Source organism: Varanus komodoensis, unplaced genomic scaffold, assembly GCF_004798865.1.
Source record: "Varanus komodoensis strain SLA01 unplaced genomic scaffold, ASM479886v1 scaffold2, whole genome shotgun sequence".
Lineage (NCBI taxonomy): Eukaryota > Metazoa > Chordata > Lepidosauria > Squamata > Varanidae > Varanus > Varanus komodoensis.
In genome coordinates this window covers 41,310,604-41,326,501 of record NW_025335568.1, presented here as the reverse complement: position 1 = coordinate 41,326,501, position 15,898 = coordinate 41,310,604, and the positions used below count along the sequence as shown (strand labels likewise).

At 39.6% G+C, this 15,898-nt stretch overlaps 1 protein-coding gene across 19 annotated transcripts in view; it reads right to left on the bottom strand.

Annotated features, from left to right (window-relative positions):
• DOCK9 (dedicator of cytokinesis 9) overlaps positions 1-15,898 on the bottom strand; it is a 157,403-nt gene that overhangs the window by 62,875 nt on the left and 78,630 nt on the right. For all 19 annotated transcript variants that reach the window (XM_044429166.1, XM_044429168.1, XM_044429172.1 and 16 more), the window contains 9 exons: positions 11,866-11,945; positions 11,600-11,787; positions 11,408-11,473; positions 8,401-8,493; positions 6,259-6,382; positions 5,760-5,881; positions 4,967-5,053; positions 3,218-3,307; positions 27-142 (listed from right to left, as the gene is read on the bottom strand). In XM_044429166.1, the coding sequence (XP_044285101.1) occupies positions 27-142; positions 3,218-3,307; positions 4,967-5,053; positions 5,760-5,881; positions 6,259-6,382; positions 8,401-8,493; positions 11,408-11,473; positions 11,600-11,787; positions 11,866-11,945 (966 nt within the window). The remainder of the gene's footprint in view (positions 1-26; positions 143-3,217; positions 3,308-4,966; positions 5,054-5,759; positions 5,882-6,258; positions 6,383-8,400; positions 8,494-11,407; positions 11,474-11,599; positions 11,788-11,865; positions 11,946-15,898) is intronic.

Sequence of the window (15,898 nt, the reverse complement as noted above, 5' to 3'; positions counted from 1 at the left end):
ACTGGGATCCTGCAGCAAATGCTTACCTTGTCACATTCACTGCAACTTCCTCCTGAGTAGCTCTAGTAAGCACTCTAAACAACTGGTTTAAAATAGTAGGCAGAAAAGCTATCATCACATGGCCCTCCATAGCATGAAGACTCTAGGGGAAATACAATAAAATCATGAGACAAACATAACATTTAAAAAGTACTTCTCACACATTTCAGTCAAGAGTTTATAAGCAGTATTATTACAATAATTTAGTGAAAGCTTAATTGCATTAATGTTAGCTACCTATAGTGCCACTTTATAAGCAGTATTATTACAATAATTTAGTGAAAGCTTAATTGCATTAATGTTAGCTACCTATAGTGCCACATTATATACAGTCTGCTTTCCTGATGGGTTTGGAAGAGAAAAATGTACAACTAGAAATCCTGTTATACCAGCAAACGGTTTTGAATTTGCACTAGAGGCAATTTTTGCAATGTAATATATGTTAGTGCTAGTGCCCAATAGGATAGTGCTCTATGGCTGTTATCCTAAGTATCTTCAGTTAGAAACAAGTTTTGCTGAAATCTGTAGGAGATGCATGATCTAGAACTGAGATGCAAATTTAAGAATATCTGTAAACTGTTCTCTACATACAGATGATGCTATTTCATAGATCACCAGAATTGAGCCATCATCATGCATTTATATCCTGCCTGTCTTTCATTTGCAAGAAACCTGTGGTGGTTTACAAGGTTCTCCAATGCTCCATTTAATCCATGTGAGCTGGGTTAGGCTGAGAGTAAGTGACTGGCTCAAAGTTACTCAATGAGCTTCATGGCCAAGAGGGGACTAGATCTCCTGAGCCCCAGTTCAACATTCTAACCCCCATACCACACTGGTGTACAATATGAAGAATGGAAAGAATGGTATATGGGGGAGATAGGTACATAGGATATCCTTCAGATGTGATGCCCTGAAGGGTGGCTACTGCTACCCTGTTAAATGCCTGTTAGGACATCTGGTTGGTCAAATGCTGAAAATGCTAAACACTTCATATCATGCAGACATACCATAACTGTGTACTTTTCACATTACTTGTCAAGTCATCATTAAGAAAGTTGAATTATGATTTGGCAATGACAAACCATAAGATGAAATCCCCTAACAAACCAGAATCAGAAACCACAGACAGAAGTGTATTTGCAACTATGATTCTACTAATTATGGCTCAGCGTTCTCTAGTTATAGCCGTAGTTCCATCACAGAAATGGAATCAACAGGAAAACCATAGTTCAGGTCATAGTTAGCATAAGACATACTTTGGCATGTTGTCTGAAGAGAACTGAAATATATAAAAGATGGTGTAAAGGTAAAGATAAAGGTTTCCCCTTGACGTTACGTCCAGTCATGCCTGACTCTAGGGGGCAGTGCTCATCTCTCTTTCCTAGCCGAGGGAGCCAGCGTTTGTCCGCAGACAGTCTCCGTAGTCATGTGGCCGGCATGAGTAAACACCAAAGTGCATGGAACGCTGTTACCTGCCCACCGAAGTGGTACCTTTTTATCTACTTGCATTTGCATGCTTTCGAACTGCAAGGTTGGCAGGAGCTGGGACGGAGCAATGGGAACCCACTCCGTTGTGCAGATTCGAACCAGCGACCTTTCGATCAACCAGCCCAGCAGCACAGCAGCTTAAGCCACTGTGCCACCTGCAGTCCCCTAAAAGATGATGAGGCAATACTAAAAGAAAGAAAATGAGCTACATCTTCCAGCATACACATTTAGTACTCCTTATAGACTGTTAAATTATACAGCCTCCCTGCCCACCATGCAAAAGAAAAGATCAGAAAGGCTTGAACTATTGCACAGCCTACGTAAAGTACACTTGATTATTTTGGACTTTAAAAGTCAGCCAGTTTGCATGACATAATAATCCACAATATATTTTTAACCCTTTCAAATTAACTGTTATTTGAATATATTGAAGGAAGTAAAAAGGACATCTACTCAGAGGAGGGCCTTCTCTGCGGTAGTGCCCAGATTGTGGAATGTGCTCCTCGGAGAGGTACACCTGGCACCGAGCTTATACTCTTTTCGGCGCTAGGTCAAAACCCTTTTATTTAAACAGCATTTTAAAATCAGTAGCTTTTAATGTACAGTCACTCGTGTTCATTTTGTGTTAAATGCTGTTTATTGTTCTATACATTATTACTGTTTTAATTCATTTAGGAAATTGTTGTTGTTCTAAATTGTTCTTTTAAAGAACTGTAAGCCGTCCTGAGATATTTATATAAAGGACGGCATATAAAAGCTTTTAATAAATAAATAATAGATATTAAATTGCAAGCATTAAACTGTGTTCCATCGTGCGAACACAGCCCCTGTAAGTTATGTAAGTTTTAATCAAGGGTTAAATAACCCTCACATAACCCCTGGTGGATGTGCTTGCATGATATGACAAACTTGGGTTGAAAACTGAACATGCTAAAGTGGTGGCCACAGACACATATTTAATCATATGGATTAAATATGATGGCATGTCATGTGAGTGAGACCAGTATGATGTTCTGAAGATCTGAGAAACCACCAAGATTACTAATCCTTCACTTCACCCAAAGAATAGCAAGTATAGGAGTAAGTATAGCAGAATATGGCTTCCATTCAACCCCATGCATGTGCCTATGGAGTTCACACACTTCCCAGATGTACATTTTCATGCCACAGGATTATATCCCCCGTGTGTGTGTGCGCATTCACACATATGTATAATCAGAACATTTTTCTGCATATTTGCACCTATATACTAAACTTTTCCTTCTAATTGACAATATAATACAGGTTTGACAGAACAATACAGAGAGAGAAAGTCTCTGTGGTATAGTGGTTAAGAACATGGGTCAGACTCAGGCCAATCTAGGCTTTAGTCCTCACCTGTCCATGGAGCCAACTGGGTGACTTTAGGCCAGTCTTAGATTCTCAGCCAAACTTACCTCACAGAGTTGCTGTTGTGGGGATTGAGTGCAGGAGCAGAATGGTTTAATCCACTTGGAGTTTGGTGTAAGAAAAAGCAAGATATAAATCAAATAAATAAAATATAGATAGCCAGGCTACTTTGGGATGGAAAACTCCCAGTGCAGTTTTGTCATCTAAACAGATCTGATTCCAGATTAAATGCAGTTTTCACTAACGTGTTTTAAAGTTCATATGCTAGATCACCATTCGTCTGTGCATTTTTATTTTATACCTTAAGATACTTCACAAGATCAGCTCCTAAAGCATGAGCTCCAGACTCAGTTTTTTGACAGTAATGGAAGAAATTATTCAAGTGCTGGTCCTAGCAAAAGAAAAGCAAACATAGGCACAGTTAATTAACACATACTTTAATCTGATCAAACTCTCCATTGCAAAGTCCAGTAAAGTCTTGTCTAGATATTGCAAAATGTTTCCACTTTGCTGTACTCATCAGAGTTAATTCTGGGGGGGGGGGGCAATTAAACTGGGCCTTCAGTAGCTGCAAGTCATACATCAGGAGTACATTAAAATGTCACAACACCCCCCCTCCCACACCCAGCAATGAACCACAATGGGCTGTTTGGTGTATCAACAACTCATAGTGTGCCTGACAAAAATGTCTGGTTCATAATGGCTTGTTCTCTCCATCCTCTTCTTTAATCCACTTGCAGGAATGTTGGGGACCCAGAAGCAGAACTAATTTCTCTGTCCTTTCCCCATGACATTAATTTCACCTATGTGAACTATAGTTTCTTAAGGCGATCCTGATCTCACAGCAAAAACTGTGTAGTTTTGATTTTATCTACTCGCTGTACTTTAAATATGTTTGAAATGACAGGCACATTGTTTTGGATATTTTAATTCCTTCTCTTTCTCAACAAGTGAAGCCTAACAATAGCTGGTATAGTCCAAAGCAGGACTTCCAGAATGTACAGGAACTGTTGCTCATCCTGACCTCCAGTTATTTGGTAGGAGGCTTCCCCTGATGGAGCAATACAAATATTCTAGGGGAAGTTATAAGCAAAAGACTGTCTCTAAGTATTTTGTAAACGGAAACATCTCAAACTGCTTCACTACTTGATGGCCCACTGTCACAGGCCAAGCAAAATATAAAAAAAAGTTTCTGAATATTATTGATTGCCTACTTTTAATATGGTTTTATCAATGGTGGTTTTATGCTAGCAAAAAGGCATATGCCTGTGCTATGCAAGGCATCAGATTTTCAGTGTTCCTTCTATCCATGATATAGAGCAGGAGAAGCTTTTCAAGGATGTGGGATGCAACAGTAGACAGCAAGATTGGTGAAAATCAGGTGCCTTGCCTTGCACAAGTACAAGAGTTTCCTGTTAATACAAAAGCCATCACTATGTATAATCTAGAATCTTTAAACATGGAAGCATGGAGGGGGTTAACAAATTTTAAGTGGCCTTACTGGTTAAGAGAAAAGCTGTCTCCCAATGCCCAAAAGGGCCAAAGTGTTGTCCCTGACCTTGCACTACATCTTAAATAGAAACAAACGGATTTTTTTTCTTCTTTCAAGCAGTAAGCTTAGAACTGGGGAAAAAACAATACACATGCTCTAAGTTGTGGGGTGCAGAGACTTGCTCTGTCCCTGACAGGCATTCTGGAGGCAGAGGCAAGCTGGCAAGCTCACATATTTCTCCACGTCAACCTCAGAGCTAAAAGTGGTGGGGACTTGAACATACTGCTCAAGAGCTTAAAGGAAGAGGGGAAGTAGCACCAGCTTCTACCTCTTGGAGCACCTGTCATGCCCAGGTGCCTCTGAACAGGTAGGTGGCTGTTCAGAATTCTAAAGTTCCCTTCTCATCTCACTACAGTGAGGTAGTTGAGCAAGATCATCAAATCTTGACTGGAGATTTTTATGTCATGGTTAAAGAGCGATAAAAACAATACAAGACATCACGAGATGAAATCAGAGCAAAATATCTGATAAAAAGCTGTTGTGTAACAAACTATTTACCTGTGTATATACAGTAGAAACTAGATGAGTTGAGATCTTCAACAGTGGTTTGCCTCCATCTACCCATTTAATTTCAGGACCAGAATGCTGTATTATATGGAAGAAAATTAAGAGCTACAATTATGCAGCAGTCTAAACAATACAATGTGCCAAATACAGACATATTGGGACACTCTGTAGAACCAAGTGGTGTTAACATAAAGAAAGAATGAAAATAAAACATCATATTATCTTTTCAAAGTTTTAAAAGTAATACAAAAGGTATATCTTTAAAAGACTGCTTGGCTTAAAACCAGCACAAAATCAGTGAATAATCTTAATATCTATAAAGGTGCAGTTACAGTCCAGATATAGTTGATTAGCTCAGTTACTAGAACAAACAGTGACCAATTGCTGACATTAAATCATAGTAAAATCAACTAGTTTATTTATAGTTTAATGACTATTAAATAAAAATTAACTATGATTTTATGCTATTAATTGTGTAACAATTAATTATTGTGTAATTTTGTAACAAACAGTTAAATTTTAGTACTAATGGAAAAATTTCCACAAGCTTCTAGTTAAGAACAGATTCTGATTGCATGCTACACTTCCTGTAGCAAAACCCAGAAAAATAAAATGGTGACATTTTATTAGTGTGTATGGAGAAACTTTTACTGTCAGTAACAGAACAGGTTAAATGCTGGGTTTCCACAAACTTAGCAAAGCCTGGTTATAAAAATAAGTGTTCGAAATTCTGCCCTGTCAAGATAGTTTTTTAAAACATCAAGTTTTAATTGTTTATTTTTACTTTGCTTATGCCAGGATCTTGATTGTTGAGATAGCCACATGGAAGATAAGCAGATACTGGAATATGCTGCTCATTTGTCACTACTCTGCCATCTTTCAACAGCTGAAGCCAAGAATACCCAACTACAAGAAATGCAAAGAGAAATTATATTTTTATTTTCATACCTAATAAATCTTAGCATAAACGCATTTCAGAAGTATTTATGAGTCTTATGGATTTTATTGCAGTACATGTTGCAAAATATTGCTGATATTAAAGAACAGTTCTACCTCAGTGAACCAAAGCACACAATTTTTATTTTCAAGAATTAGACTTTAAAAAGTACAAAAAGTAGTTAGAATATTTCCTAGCTAGTTCTATTGAGGTCAATAGTACATTTAGTACTGGATTCTTTTCATAATAAGAATATATTCAGATTGAATGCTGACTTTTCAAAAGTTATTAAGGAATCATTGAAGTTTGAAATAAATTATCACACTAAAATCCAAGATAAACAAACCTTGAGTTTCAATCATGTCCTTCTTTTTGGTAGTCCCTTTACTTGAACTGTCACAACTGACATGGTAGAAGGTAAATAACAAATGGTGTTTTTCATGAAGTTGTGTAGGCAATTCTATTTTTACCTAAGAGGAAATAAATACAAGTTTGGCTTCAGAAAATGTCTTCTAGCACTATAGTGGTATACTACACAAGGTATATACAGTACAGCACTACTTTACAAACTAAAAATAAAATTGCTTTCAGTGCAATTATAGGCAAAGGTTGTAATAATCAAATCATACAGTGGATGCAAATTCAGTTCCAGCAGTGAAAAAATGCATTACCTCCAATGTTGAAAAGCAATCCTAGATGTCTGAGGACATAATGTATGAAGTGCTGCTTGTTGCCCTGGAGGCAACTGTGGTGCGCCTACTGTGTAAAAGCTGTTCCCAGATCTGGAGGCTTATGCCAAGTTGGCCAGTAAAATCCCCTTTGGGGCAATGTGCTCAAGAGGGTAATGGCTATAGTTGCAGATATGCTTGGAATAAACAGATTACCTCAACCCATTTCATTTTCAGTTGATGCTTGGTTTTAGAACAGAATTGGCTTTGTTCACTCTAACAGATTGCCATCTGCAGGAAACAGACAAGGCTTCTCCACACGAGGCTTGTAACCCACCACTTTCTCAAAGCTTCTGTTTCTGGGCTCCTTACAGGATTAAGATCAGCTCCTTTATAAGTGTTCCCTCCCTTATGTCCCAGGTTTTTTTCTTTCTCTGCCTTTCTGTTCCATTCCACAAATAATAGGTAGCACTGCAATACTGCGGAACTATGAAAATAACACAGGCTTCTCACAGAATAATTTCCAGGTAAGAGTGTACTGTGCTTGTACTTAAAAAGCTTCAGAACTGGTTGCAAAGCACAAATGAGACCCTGAAGGATGAACAACATTGTGCAAAGCACCTGAAAATTACCATGAGTGAAGATCCACTAGTCTACAATGAGTGCCTTGAGTTGAAAAGGCCCAAGAGCAATTCTTTTGATCCTGCTTGATTTCTCAGCAGTTTTTGATACTGTTGTCATCAATGGTATTCTTCAGAATCCTCTTTGTGAGTTTGGAGCACTATCTTACAATGGTTCCACTCTCACTTACCAAGACAGTCCCAGAAAGCAGCACTATGTGACTGTTCCTTGGCACCCTGAAAAATGTCTTTCTCCAGGATTCATCATTTCTTTATGTCATCAGAAGCCCAAATGACATCTATGGGGAGAAGCACCCAGTACCCACCTTGGTTGGTATGTCAGTTGGATCCTTTGCTGGACAAAGATAGCCTCTGCAATCCATGCACTGGTATCCTTTGTGCTTGGGCCAGATCCTGCACCTGGTGCAGGCAGCATGCTTCATGGGCGCTTCTATATTATGCAAGTATTGAAACAGCTGCACTGGCTGTCTACTAGCTACTGTGCCAGGTCCACGGTTTTGTTGATGTCATATGAAACACTGAATACCTTGGGGCCACACTACCTGGCAGTCTGCTTTCCCTGGTACAGCAACATTTTACAGTTAAGATAATCAGAAAGTCTTTGCTGTTTGTCCTGCAACCACTGGTAGCAACATAGAAGTGGATTTTCTCTATGGCAGCACCTATTTTGTCGAATGCCCTCCCTCTTTGTATGCTGTGGCAACTGTTTTAGATGCCAGTTAAAGGTCTAATTTTTCATCCAAGCCTTCCCTATCTGATTACACTACCCAGTTAGATTGTATATGCTTTCATTTTAATGCTTTAATCAAGGATATTTATCTTTTGTTTTAAATTATTTTAACTAAGATGCTTGTATTTTGTTTTTACAAGTTTTCAATGTGACTGATCTATAGTTTAATGTTTTAGGTTGTAAATCACTCTGATTTTTTTAGGTATACTCATGCAGTCTGCATATTGATTAAACATATAAAACAGTATATGTATTATTATACTCAGTATGATAATACATATAATAATATTATTTGCATTATTAAACTGCAGATGAAATCTAGGCTAAAAGATACCAGCTACCTAGAACAATGATAACGATTGCTGAGCTCTAATTCAAAGCACCATTTTCCCTAACATTTCACTGTACTTCTGGAAAACAATTAAAACTGCCAGGTATAAAATTATTACCTCATCATAAAACTCTGGGTTTTGGTGGTGATGCAAAACTGTAGCAAATGCTTGTCTTGTAAAAACTGGTCCACCTGGTCTACCATAGATGCACTAAAATCAAAGAACAGAGATACAAAGAAAGAGGGAGGGAAACTTAGATAACTTTCTTGTACTTTTATGTTAAGAGTATGTCTGAGAAAATCTAAATCTATTTAAAAAAAAAAAAACCCACAGTGCTTCCAAACCCATAAAGCTCTCGAAAATAATAAATAAAATACTCATTTTTATCAAAAGTACAAGACACATATTTCATTATGTAAATCAGTTCTAGATTTCTTTAATATAAATATTAATGTTCCCTAATGTTGAACAGAAATACACTTATGTATATCACTGGGAAACACATTCCAAATTTCCAGCACTCTCATATTCTTTTTCACATCACCCTTATTTTCCTTAGGAAGAGGGTGCTTACAAAAGCTCTTCTGAGGAATTGAACATGTGGCAGTGACTGGGAGAATGCTCCTAGGAGGATCTTCATTGCATATGTTTAGCAACACTGTACAGCTGATGGCATATTAAATAACTTCTCAGTGACATATGCAGTATGCAGCCAGTTTTTTCAAGCAGGCTTTGTTCTTCCAGTATCTAATGTCGTCTGTACTAACATGTATGTGAACTGAAGTTTGCAGGGTTGCTGTGCTGCATTATACATCTGTTTCTGTTCTTTGTATTTTAATAGCCTTTATTTCAAACAGTGTTTGTTAGTGCTCCTGATACCTCTGGTGTGATGTTTAAAAGTAACTCTTCCATATTAGTGCTTTCAAACTCCTAGTTCCAATTATTTTTTCCAACTGTATAAAAGCTTCTAAAAGCTATGGGATGCAACTGAGTGCAGCAGTGAATGGAGACATAATAACAAGCCATGGTGGAAACAGGGTGTTATCTGAACCTTGTCAGACTACCCTGCTAGCACACATTACATTGGATTTCCATGGAACGACAGATAGAAACAATAATCTCTTGTATGCTTTCTATGCTTCACCATGGCTTATTCAGTCACGTGAATCCCAAAACATGGTTTCTACGCAACTACCCCAGAAAATTGCTGCTGCTGGTGAACATGCCTCCATCCTCTGCTATCCAGCACTGCCTAGTAACCAATGCATTGGCCTCAGATAATGCTTGGATGGGCTGTTCTGCATTCCCTCCTGCCTCTGACTTCTCCACTGCCATCCAAATGCCCACCGACAGTTCTGGAATGTTGCTGGCAACAAAGAAGGCTGCTGTGCTGCCTCCAGGAGTGACTCTGGAGACAGCCATGGGCTGGTGCTCCTATCTGGTCACTGTAGTTCACGCAAACACTGCTCGTGAGCTGGTCTGCCTTGCTTTTCTGGCAGAAGCATTTCTTCCCCCTCTGCAAAGTTTCCCAACATGAGAGGGGCACATGAACTCCAGTAGTGCAGTCTCCCCCAAAATACCATGTCCTCCACTCAGGCTCCTGCTTTCCTCTGCTATTGTGTCCCTTGCATTACTGGAGACTGCCAACAATCCACACTGTTGCCTCTTCCAAGCCCTCTGAACCTGCTGACATCCACAGCTGCCAGGCATGAGATACAGGAGTTCACACCACAATTTCCTGTGGATCTGAGGGAACTACCAATGCAAGTTCCGCCAGCAGTCCATCCCAGCATGGATGCTAGCTTACTTCCCAGCAGTAGCCATACTAGAGTGTCCCTTGGGGCTTCCTGCCTCCCCCACAGAGATGGGGGGAGGCAGGAAGTTGAGTCTGAAAGCCTAGTCTGAAAGCCTAGTATGAAAGCCTCAACTAGGTAAGAAACCACACTGTGCAGTAACCACAAGGCATGGTTTAGCAAGACCATGAACTGCTCCATTAAAAAACTGTGTAAATTATCATGCTGTAGGAGTAAGTGCTAGATATGGAAATTGTATCACATATCACTGTGGAGTTCCAAATTTTCCTTTTAACAAAAGCACTGCATCCCTGAAATTGTACTGAGAATACCAGAGAACATTTCATCAGCCGTTATTCATTCTTTCTACCCTTCTCCGGGAACCCTCCGTGAAAGAAATTAGGAGGGTAGGTACTCGGAGGAGGGCTTTCTCTGCGGTGGCACCCAATCTATGGAATATGCTCCCCAGAGAGGTCCGCCTGGCGCCGTCGTTATTTGTTTTTTGGCGCCAGGTGAAGACCATTTTATTTAAACGTCACTTTAATTGTTAACAATATTTACTTATTTATCTGGCCAGGGCGACTTCTTTTCTTTTATAACTTCTTTTATATCATTTATATTTCTTATTTATTTTATATTATTAATTTTAATTTTATATTGTTATTTTTGTATTGTATTTAATTGTGTTGTAAGCTGCCCCGAGGCTTCGGCAAGGGGCGGCATAGAAATGTTCTAATAATAATAATAATAAAAAAATAAAATAAAATAAAATACATGAAGAGTCACATTATATATAGATTACTATTTTACACCCTGTGAATATTCAAAGAATCCAGATCTTTCTTTCCATTACAGTAGAAAATAATCTCGTGTGCAATTAGCTTGTTATCTGTAATTTCAGACTTGTTGGGTCAGAAACCTCTCTTTTGCTTCTGTTACTCTACAAATTATCATTTACAATGGTGGCAGTATATATCCTAGAAAGTATCTTCAATTTAAAGTAAAAATATAAATGAAAATCAATTTGCAGTTGTGATTAACTTGTATGTATTCTCTATACATACTTATGTACTTTATAAAAACTTTGCTAGAAACAAGGCCAAACAATCAGTACTCCATTTATTTCAGTAACAAATTATTAGAAGGATTACAGATAATTAACTACAAGAACAATCTCTATGGAAGGCAATATTATTTTAATTAATCTAAAGCTTAAAAATAACTTTCAAGGTCTTAATTGTGAATCTTACGCATTGCTCAGTATTACTTGGAAATAGGCAGTGATTATTTGATCAAGTTACTTGTAATAGCCAAAGTTAAAATTAACCAACCTTTAGAGGTACAGAATCCTCATCATCTGAATCCTTGAATTCTATGCATACTGCAATATTTCTTGCCTATAAAAAGACAACAGATACTTGTTTTAAGTTTTATGTAATAAACACTCCTCAAGCAATCACCTGATCAATTTAGATTCCACTTTCCGTTGAACCTAAATATAAGTAGCAGGCACAGGGACTCACCTTTGCAAATGTCTTTTGACTGTCATATTTCAAGTGCTTTGGATAAACATAAAGGTGATTGTTGTAGATGGTGAAAGGCTGAGTATGTTTAGGTATACATGGAACAAATTCCTCAACCTCAAACGTTATTACTGTCTTGGTACTGCTTTCAAACTGTCTCATGGGAATGTATGATGAGTTAACAAAATCTGAAAATATATTAAAAGCCAATAAAAACAGTGAAGGAAAAATATTTCCAAGTATTTAACAATATTTTCCATACTTACTTGGGATTTCTAGAGAAACGTTATCAATTGTTATGTCTAGATTTCCTAAAATAACTGGTAACTTGGCCATCTTTTCAGGTCTATATAAAAGAAGAAAGAAAGAAAAAGGAAGGTGACTTAACAGAAAAATAGATAGGAGTGGATAACATAGTTAAAACACAAATCAGGAATAAGCATGAAAACAGTCTTAGAAAGGACAGGCTCATACAGAACGTTCTTCATTTTCAAGTTAACATCAATATTTTGTATCCAGAACTGTACAAGCTAAAAGCAGTTTCATGCAACCAACCTTTCCCTTTGCCCCTCTCCTCAAAGCCTCTGTTTCCCAAAAATCTTTTCCAGAGATATAGGGAGACTACCAAACATGGTGGCCTGTGTTTGCAGTGGGAGCAGAGATGTTCAAACTGCTTTCAGAAAAAGTCATTTTTAAGTAATTCTCCCCTCTGCTGCACTACAATGATTGGATTCACACAATGAAATTGTTGTGGCATGCACCATAGTAAGGTCGCTGTGTGCGCATGAGCAACTGCCCAGTTCGATGGGAACTCAAGCTCAGATAGTGAGGATGAGATTGTTGCAGAACTGCAGAATGTTCAAGCAGGAGATCAAGGTCAGGGAAGGTCTGCGAAGATAGATAGGGAGGAGTTGGCAGTTCAGGCTGAGTAAAGCCCGGGTTGAGTGACCCATGGAAATGAAGAAATAGGAGGAGTCAGAATTGACAAATTGTATTGGTACTCGCAGGAGCCCTGGTCTACCCGTCCATGGGGAGGAAGTGGAGCTGGAGGCTGCACAAGTCTCATAGCAGGGCAGTGGAAATAGAGAGCTCAATAGTTTGTCAGACACAGAAGTCCCTCCCGCTAAAGAGCTGGCACCAGTTGCTAGGCACCGCCCCCAGCAGGAGATTCACCTGGGAGGAAAACAGGAAGATCACAGACGGGCACGATTTCACAGTGCTCCACCTCCTGGAGCAAGATGCCAAAGGGCGGTGCAAGATGCCAAATGCAAGGGAATTATTGCTGTCAAAGAGGGCTAAACCTTTTACTCTGGGTGAACTGATAAAATAATAAAAAAGGAGCCCCAGAATAGCATGCTTACTCAGGAGGAGGACCCCAACTCATGACAATGACAACCAACTATGGTTTATAGTGGGGTAACTTGTCATTCAAGTCCCATACTGTTCATGCATGGTTGTTTATAAGCCGCCCACTTACTCATGCCCTGCTCTTGGGTTTAATTAGCCACTGTAGCATAATGTATTTTCTGAACCCAGATGACATGCTAAGCCATGGTCAAGTCAAAACTTTACAGAGTCTCTTGACCAGAGCAGTAAAAAAGTGTTTCCACTCTGGGCAAGAGACTCTAGCTGATGAGAGCTACACAAAGTGCTGCCTGAGCAATCCTGCGATCCCTCAAGCAATCCCACTTTCTCTCCGGCACTGGCAGTACCACAGCCACCAGATTATACATTCTGCATGTGACTGGTGAGGAGCTGGGGGACGAGGACTTTACAAAATGCTCTGCAATTGTCCTGCCCAGAAGATAATCCTTCCTTGTGTTGGACTGTTATCAGCTGATGAGTGGGAACACCTGCTGGAGAAATGAGAAGACACAGAGCACTCCTTCTAAACCTGGTCCAGGCTGGTCCAGTTTTATTGGATGAGTTTCAGGATGTGGACAAGGTGCTTGGACAGTTTTATGCAATCACTTATCTACTGGATCCTTGCCCCTCCTGGCTTATAAAAGCCAGGAAAGAAAGGATAACCAGCTGGGAGAGGAGATTATCAATGCCTCTGAGAGGCAGTGGTTCCATGCTGCCTTAAACAGGTAGTGATGAGGTCACTTATCAAGAAACCACCCCTTGGACAACTACATGCCAGTAGTAAATACTCCTTTGGGTAAGGTTTCAGAGAGGGTGGTTGCTAATCAATTTCAGGCACTCTAAGATGAACCTGATTATCTGGATCCATTCCAATTGGGGTTCAGGCCTGGTTTTAGCACATAAATAGCCTTGGTCACCCTGTATGATGATCTATGCTGGGAGCAAAACGGGGAGTGCAACCCTTTTGATACTGCTGGACCACTTAGCAGCTTTCAATAGCATCAGCCATGGTAATCTTTTGGAGCAGCTGGCTGAGATGGCAATGGGAGGCAGTGGTTTTGCTCCAACTGGAAGGGCTGTTGCCAGAAGGGGGTGCTTGGGGAATACTGTTCAGTCCTGTGGAGCATGGAGTTTCTCAGGCGTCTGTTCTGTCCTCCATGCTATTTAATATCTATATCAAATTGCTGAAATCCTATGTGAAAACCTAACATGGTTTGGGACCACAATACCTGTCAGAGTGCTTCTTCCAAGCCCAATCTACCCAGAAACTATGCTTATCCTTGGGGGCTTTCTCCGAGAGTCAATACCTTGAGAAGCTCAGAGTATGGCAACTAGGGGGAGGGCCTTTTCGGTGGATAACAACCTCCCTGCTGTGGCCTCCCTAGCACTAAGTTTGCCATCTTTTCAGCTCAGATAAAGACATCCATTTGCAGAATCTTTTAAAAATCTGTGTTCATTCAGGGGCCTGACACAATTGGCCAGATGCCTTTTACTCTTGGCCAGGTCTTTGTAATTGTCTTTTAACATTTCTTTATGTTATCTTAAATTAAGTTTTAATTCTTAGTGTGTTTACCTATTGTAGTTTATTGTTTTTACATCTTGTTGTACATCACCCAGAGAGTTTCAGCTATAGGTGGTATAGAAGTGAAATGAAAAAAAATAGTCATTTGAGACCTTCAAGCCCTTAAAGATATAAGCAGCCTTGCTGCTTGGCTTGGAAGAACACTGGGCAATTTGAATTTTGCAACTGATGAGCAGTACTGCAGCTGAGCAAAGGGGGCTGTCTCACTGGGAAAACACTACTGATGGTGTAGTGTTCAGTCTGCTGCTCAGCAACCTCACTGACGCAGGTGTTCTCAAGTGTGATGTTGGAGGACCCAGAATGGTGGTTCTGGGTAACTTTAATTTCTGTACTGAGGCTGTCTCTGGAACTCCAGCTTGAGACTTCATGGCTTCTCTGCTAACCATGAGGCTGACTCAGTGACTGAGTTTGCACAACATGGTAAACAAGTCCATGCTGTTTCCATGGTGCACAGATTTTTGCCTAAACTTACTGGTCAGACAATCACAGAGTTACTTGAGCAGCACAGTTTCCATGCTCCCTGCTATATCCCCTTGGCCTTTGCATGCTTCTCAGCAGCTCCAGTGAGTGAAATCCTCCTCTTTTCCATATTTTTGGCTATGGACCACAGCAGTCTCCTCCTGATTGGTCTGCTGCAGACCTGAGACGGGTTCTTTCTCCCCTCCAAAGTGTACTTTTATGTCCAGCCACTCCAGTTCTCCAGAGATTCTCATTAAATCCAGAGATAAAGTAAACAGTATTGCTGTGAACCCTATTTCTCCTGTGTGTACTTTCATGCTGTTTTCACTAGTAAACAGGAAGATAGACACATCATTTGGCCAATGGAAATAGAGCAAGCAATTACACATCTGTTGCTAGGCAGCTGAGGGCACTAGAGATCAAAGATTAGATGTTGCAGCTGCTCTTGCCAGAGGACTTGTTTTTCCAGGTCCAGGAGACCAAAGAAACTATCATTCTCTGTTTTCAGAAAACTAATCCTATTTGCCCATTTTTGTGGGATTAATTTCACTTGCACCAATTGAAATTGCCCTTTGGATCCCAAAGTATTTGACAACTACTACCCAGTTGCAAATGCTCCTTTCTTTTGGAAAATACTTTACAGGGTTCTGTTAGAGCAACTGCAGACAAACTTGAAGTATACCAATATATATATATCTACGTAGATCCATTCCCGTCAAGTCTCATAATCAAACTGATTACAGAAAAGTATCAACTTTGGTTGCTCTGACAGATGACCTTTAGTGAGAGAGGGATAGGAATGCAACTCTGTTCATTCTGATTGATTTATCATTTGCTTTTGATACCATCAACATTGACATTCTCTTGGATTGACTCTGTGGGCAGGGTATCGG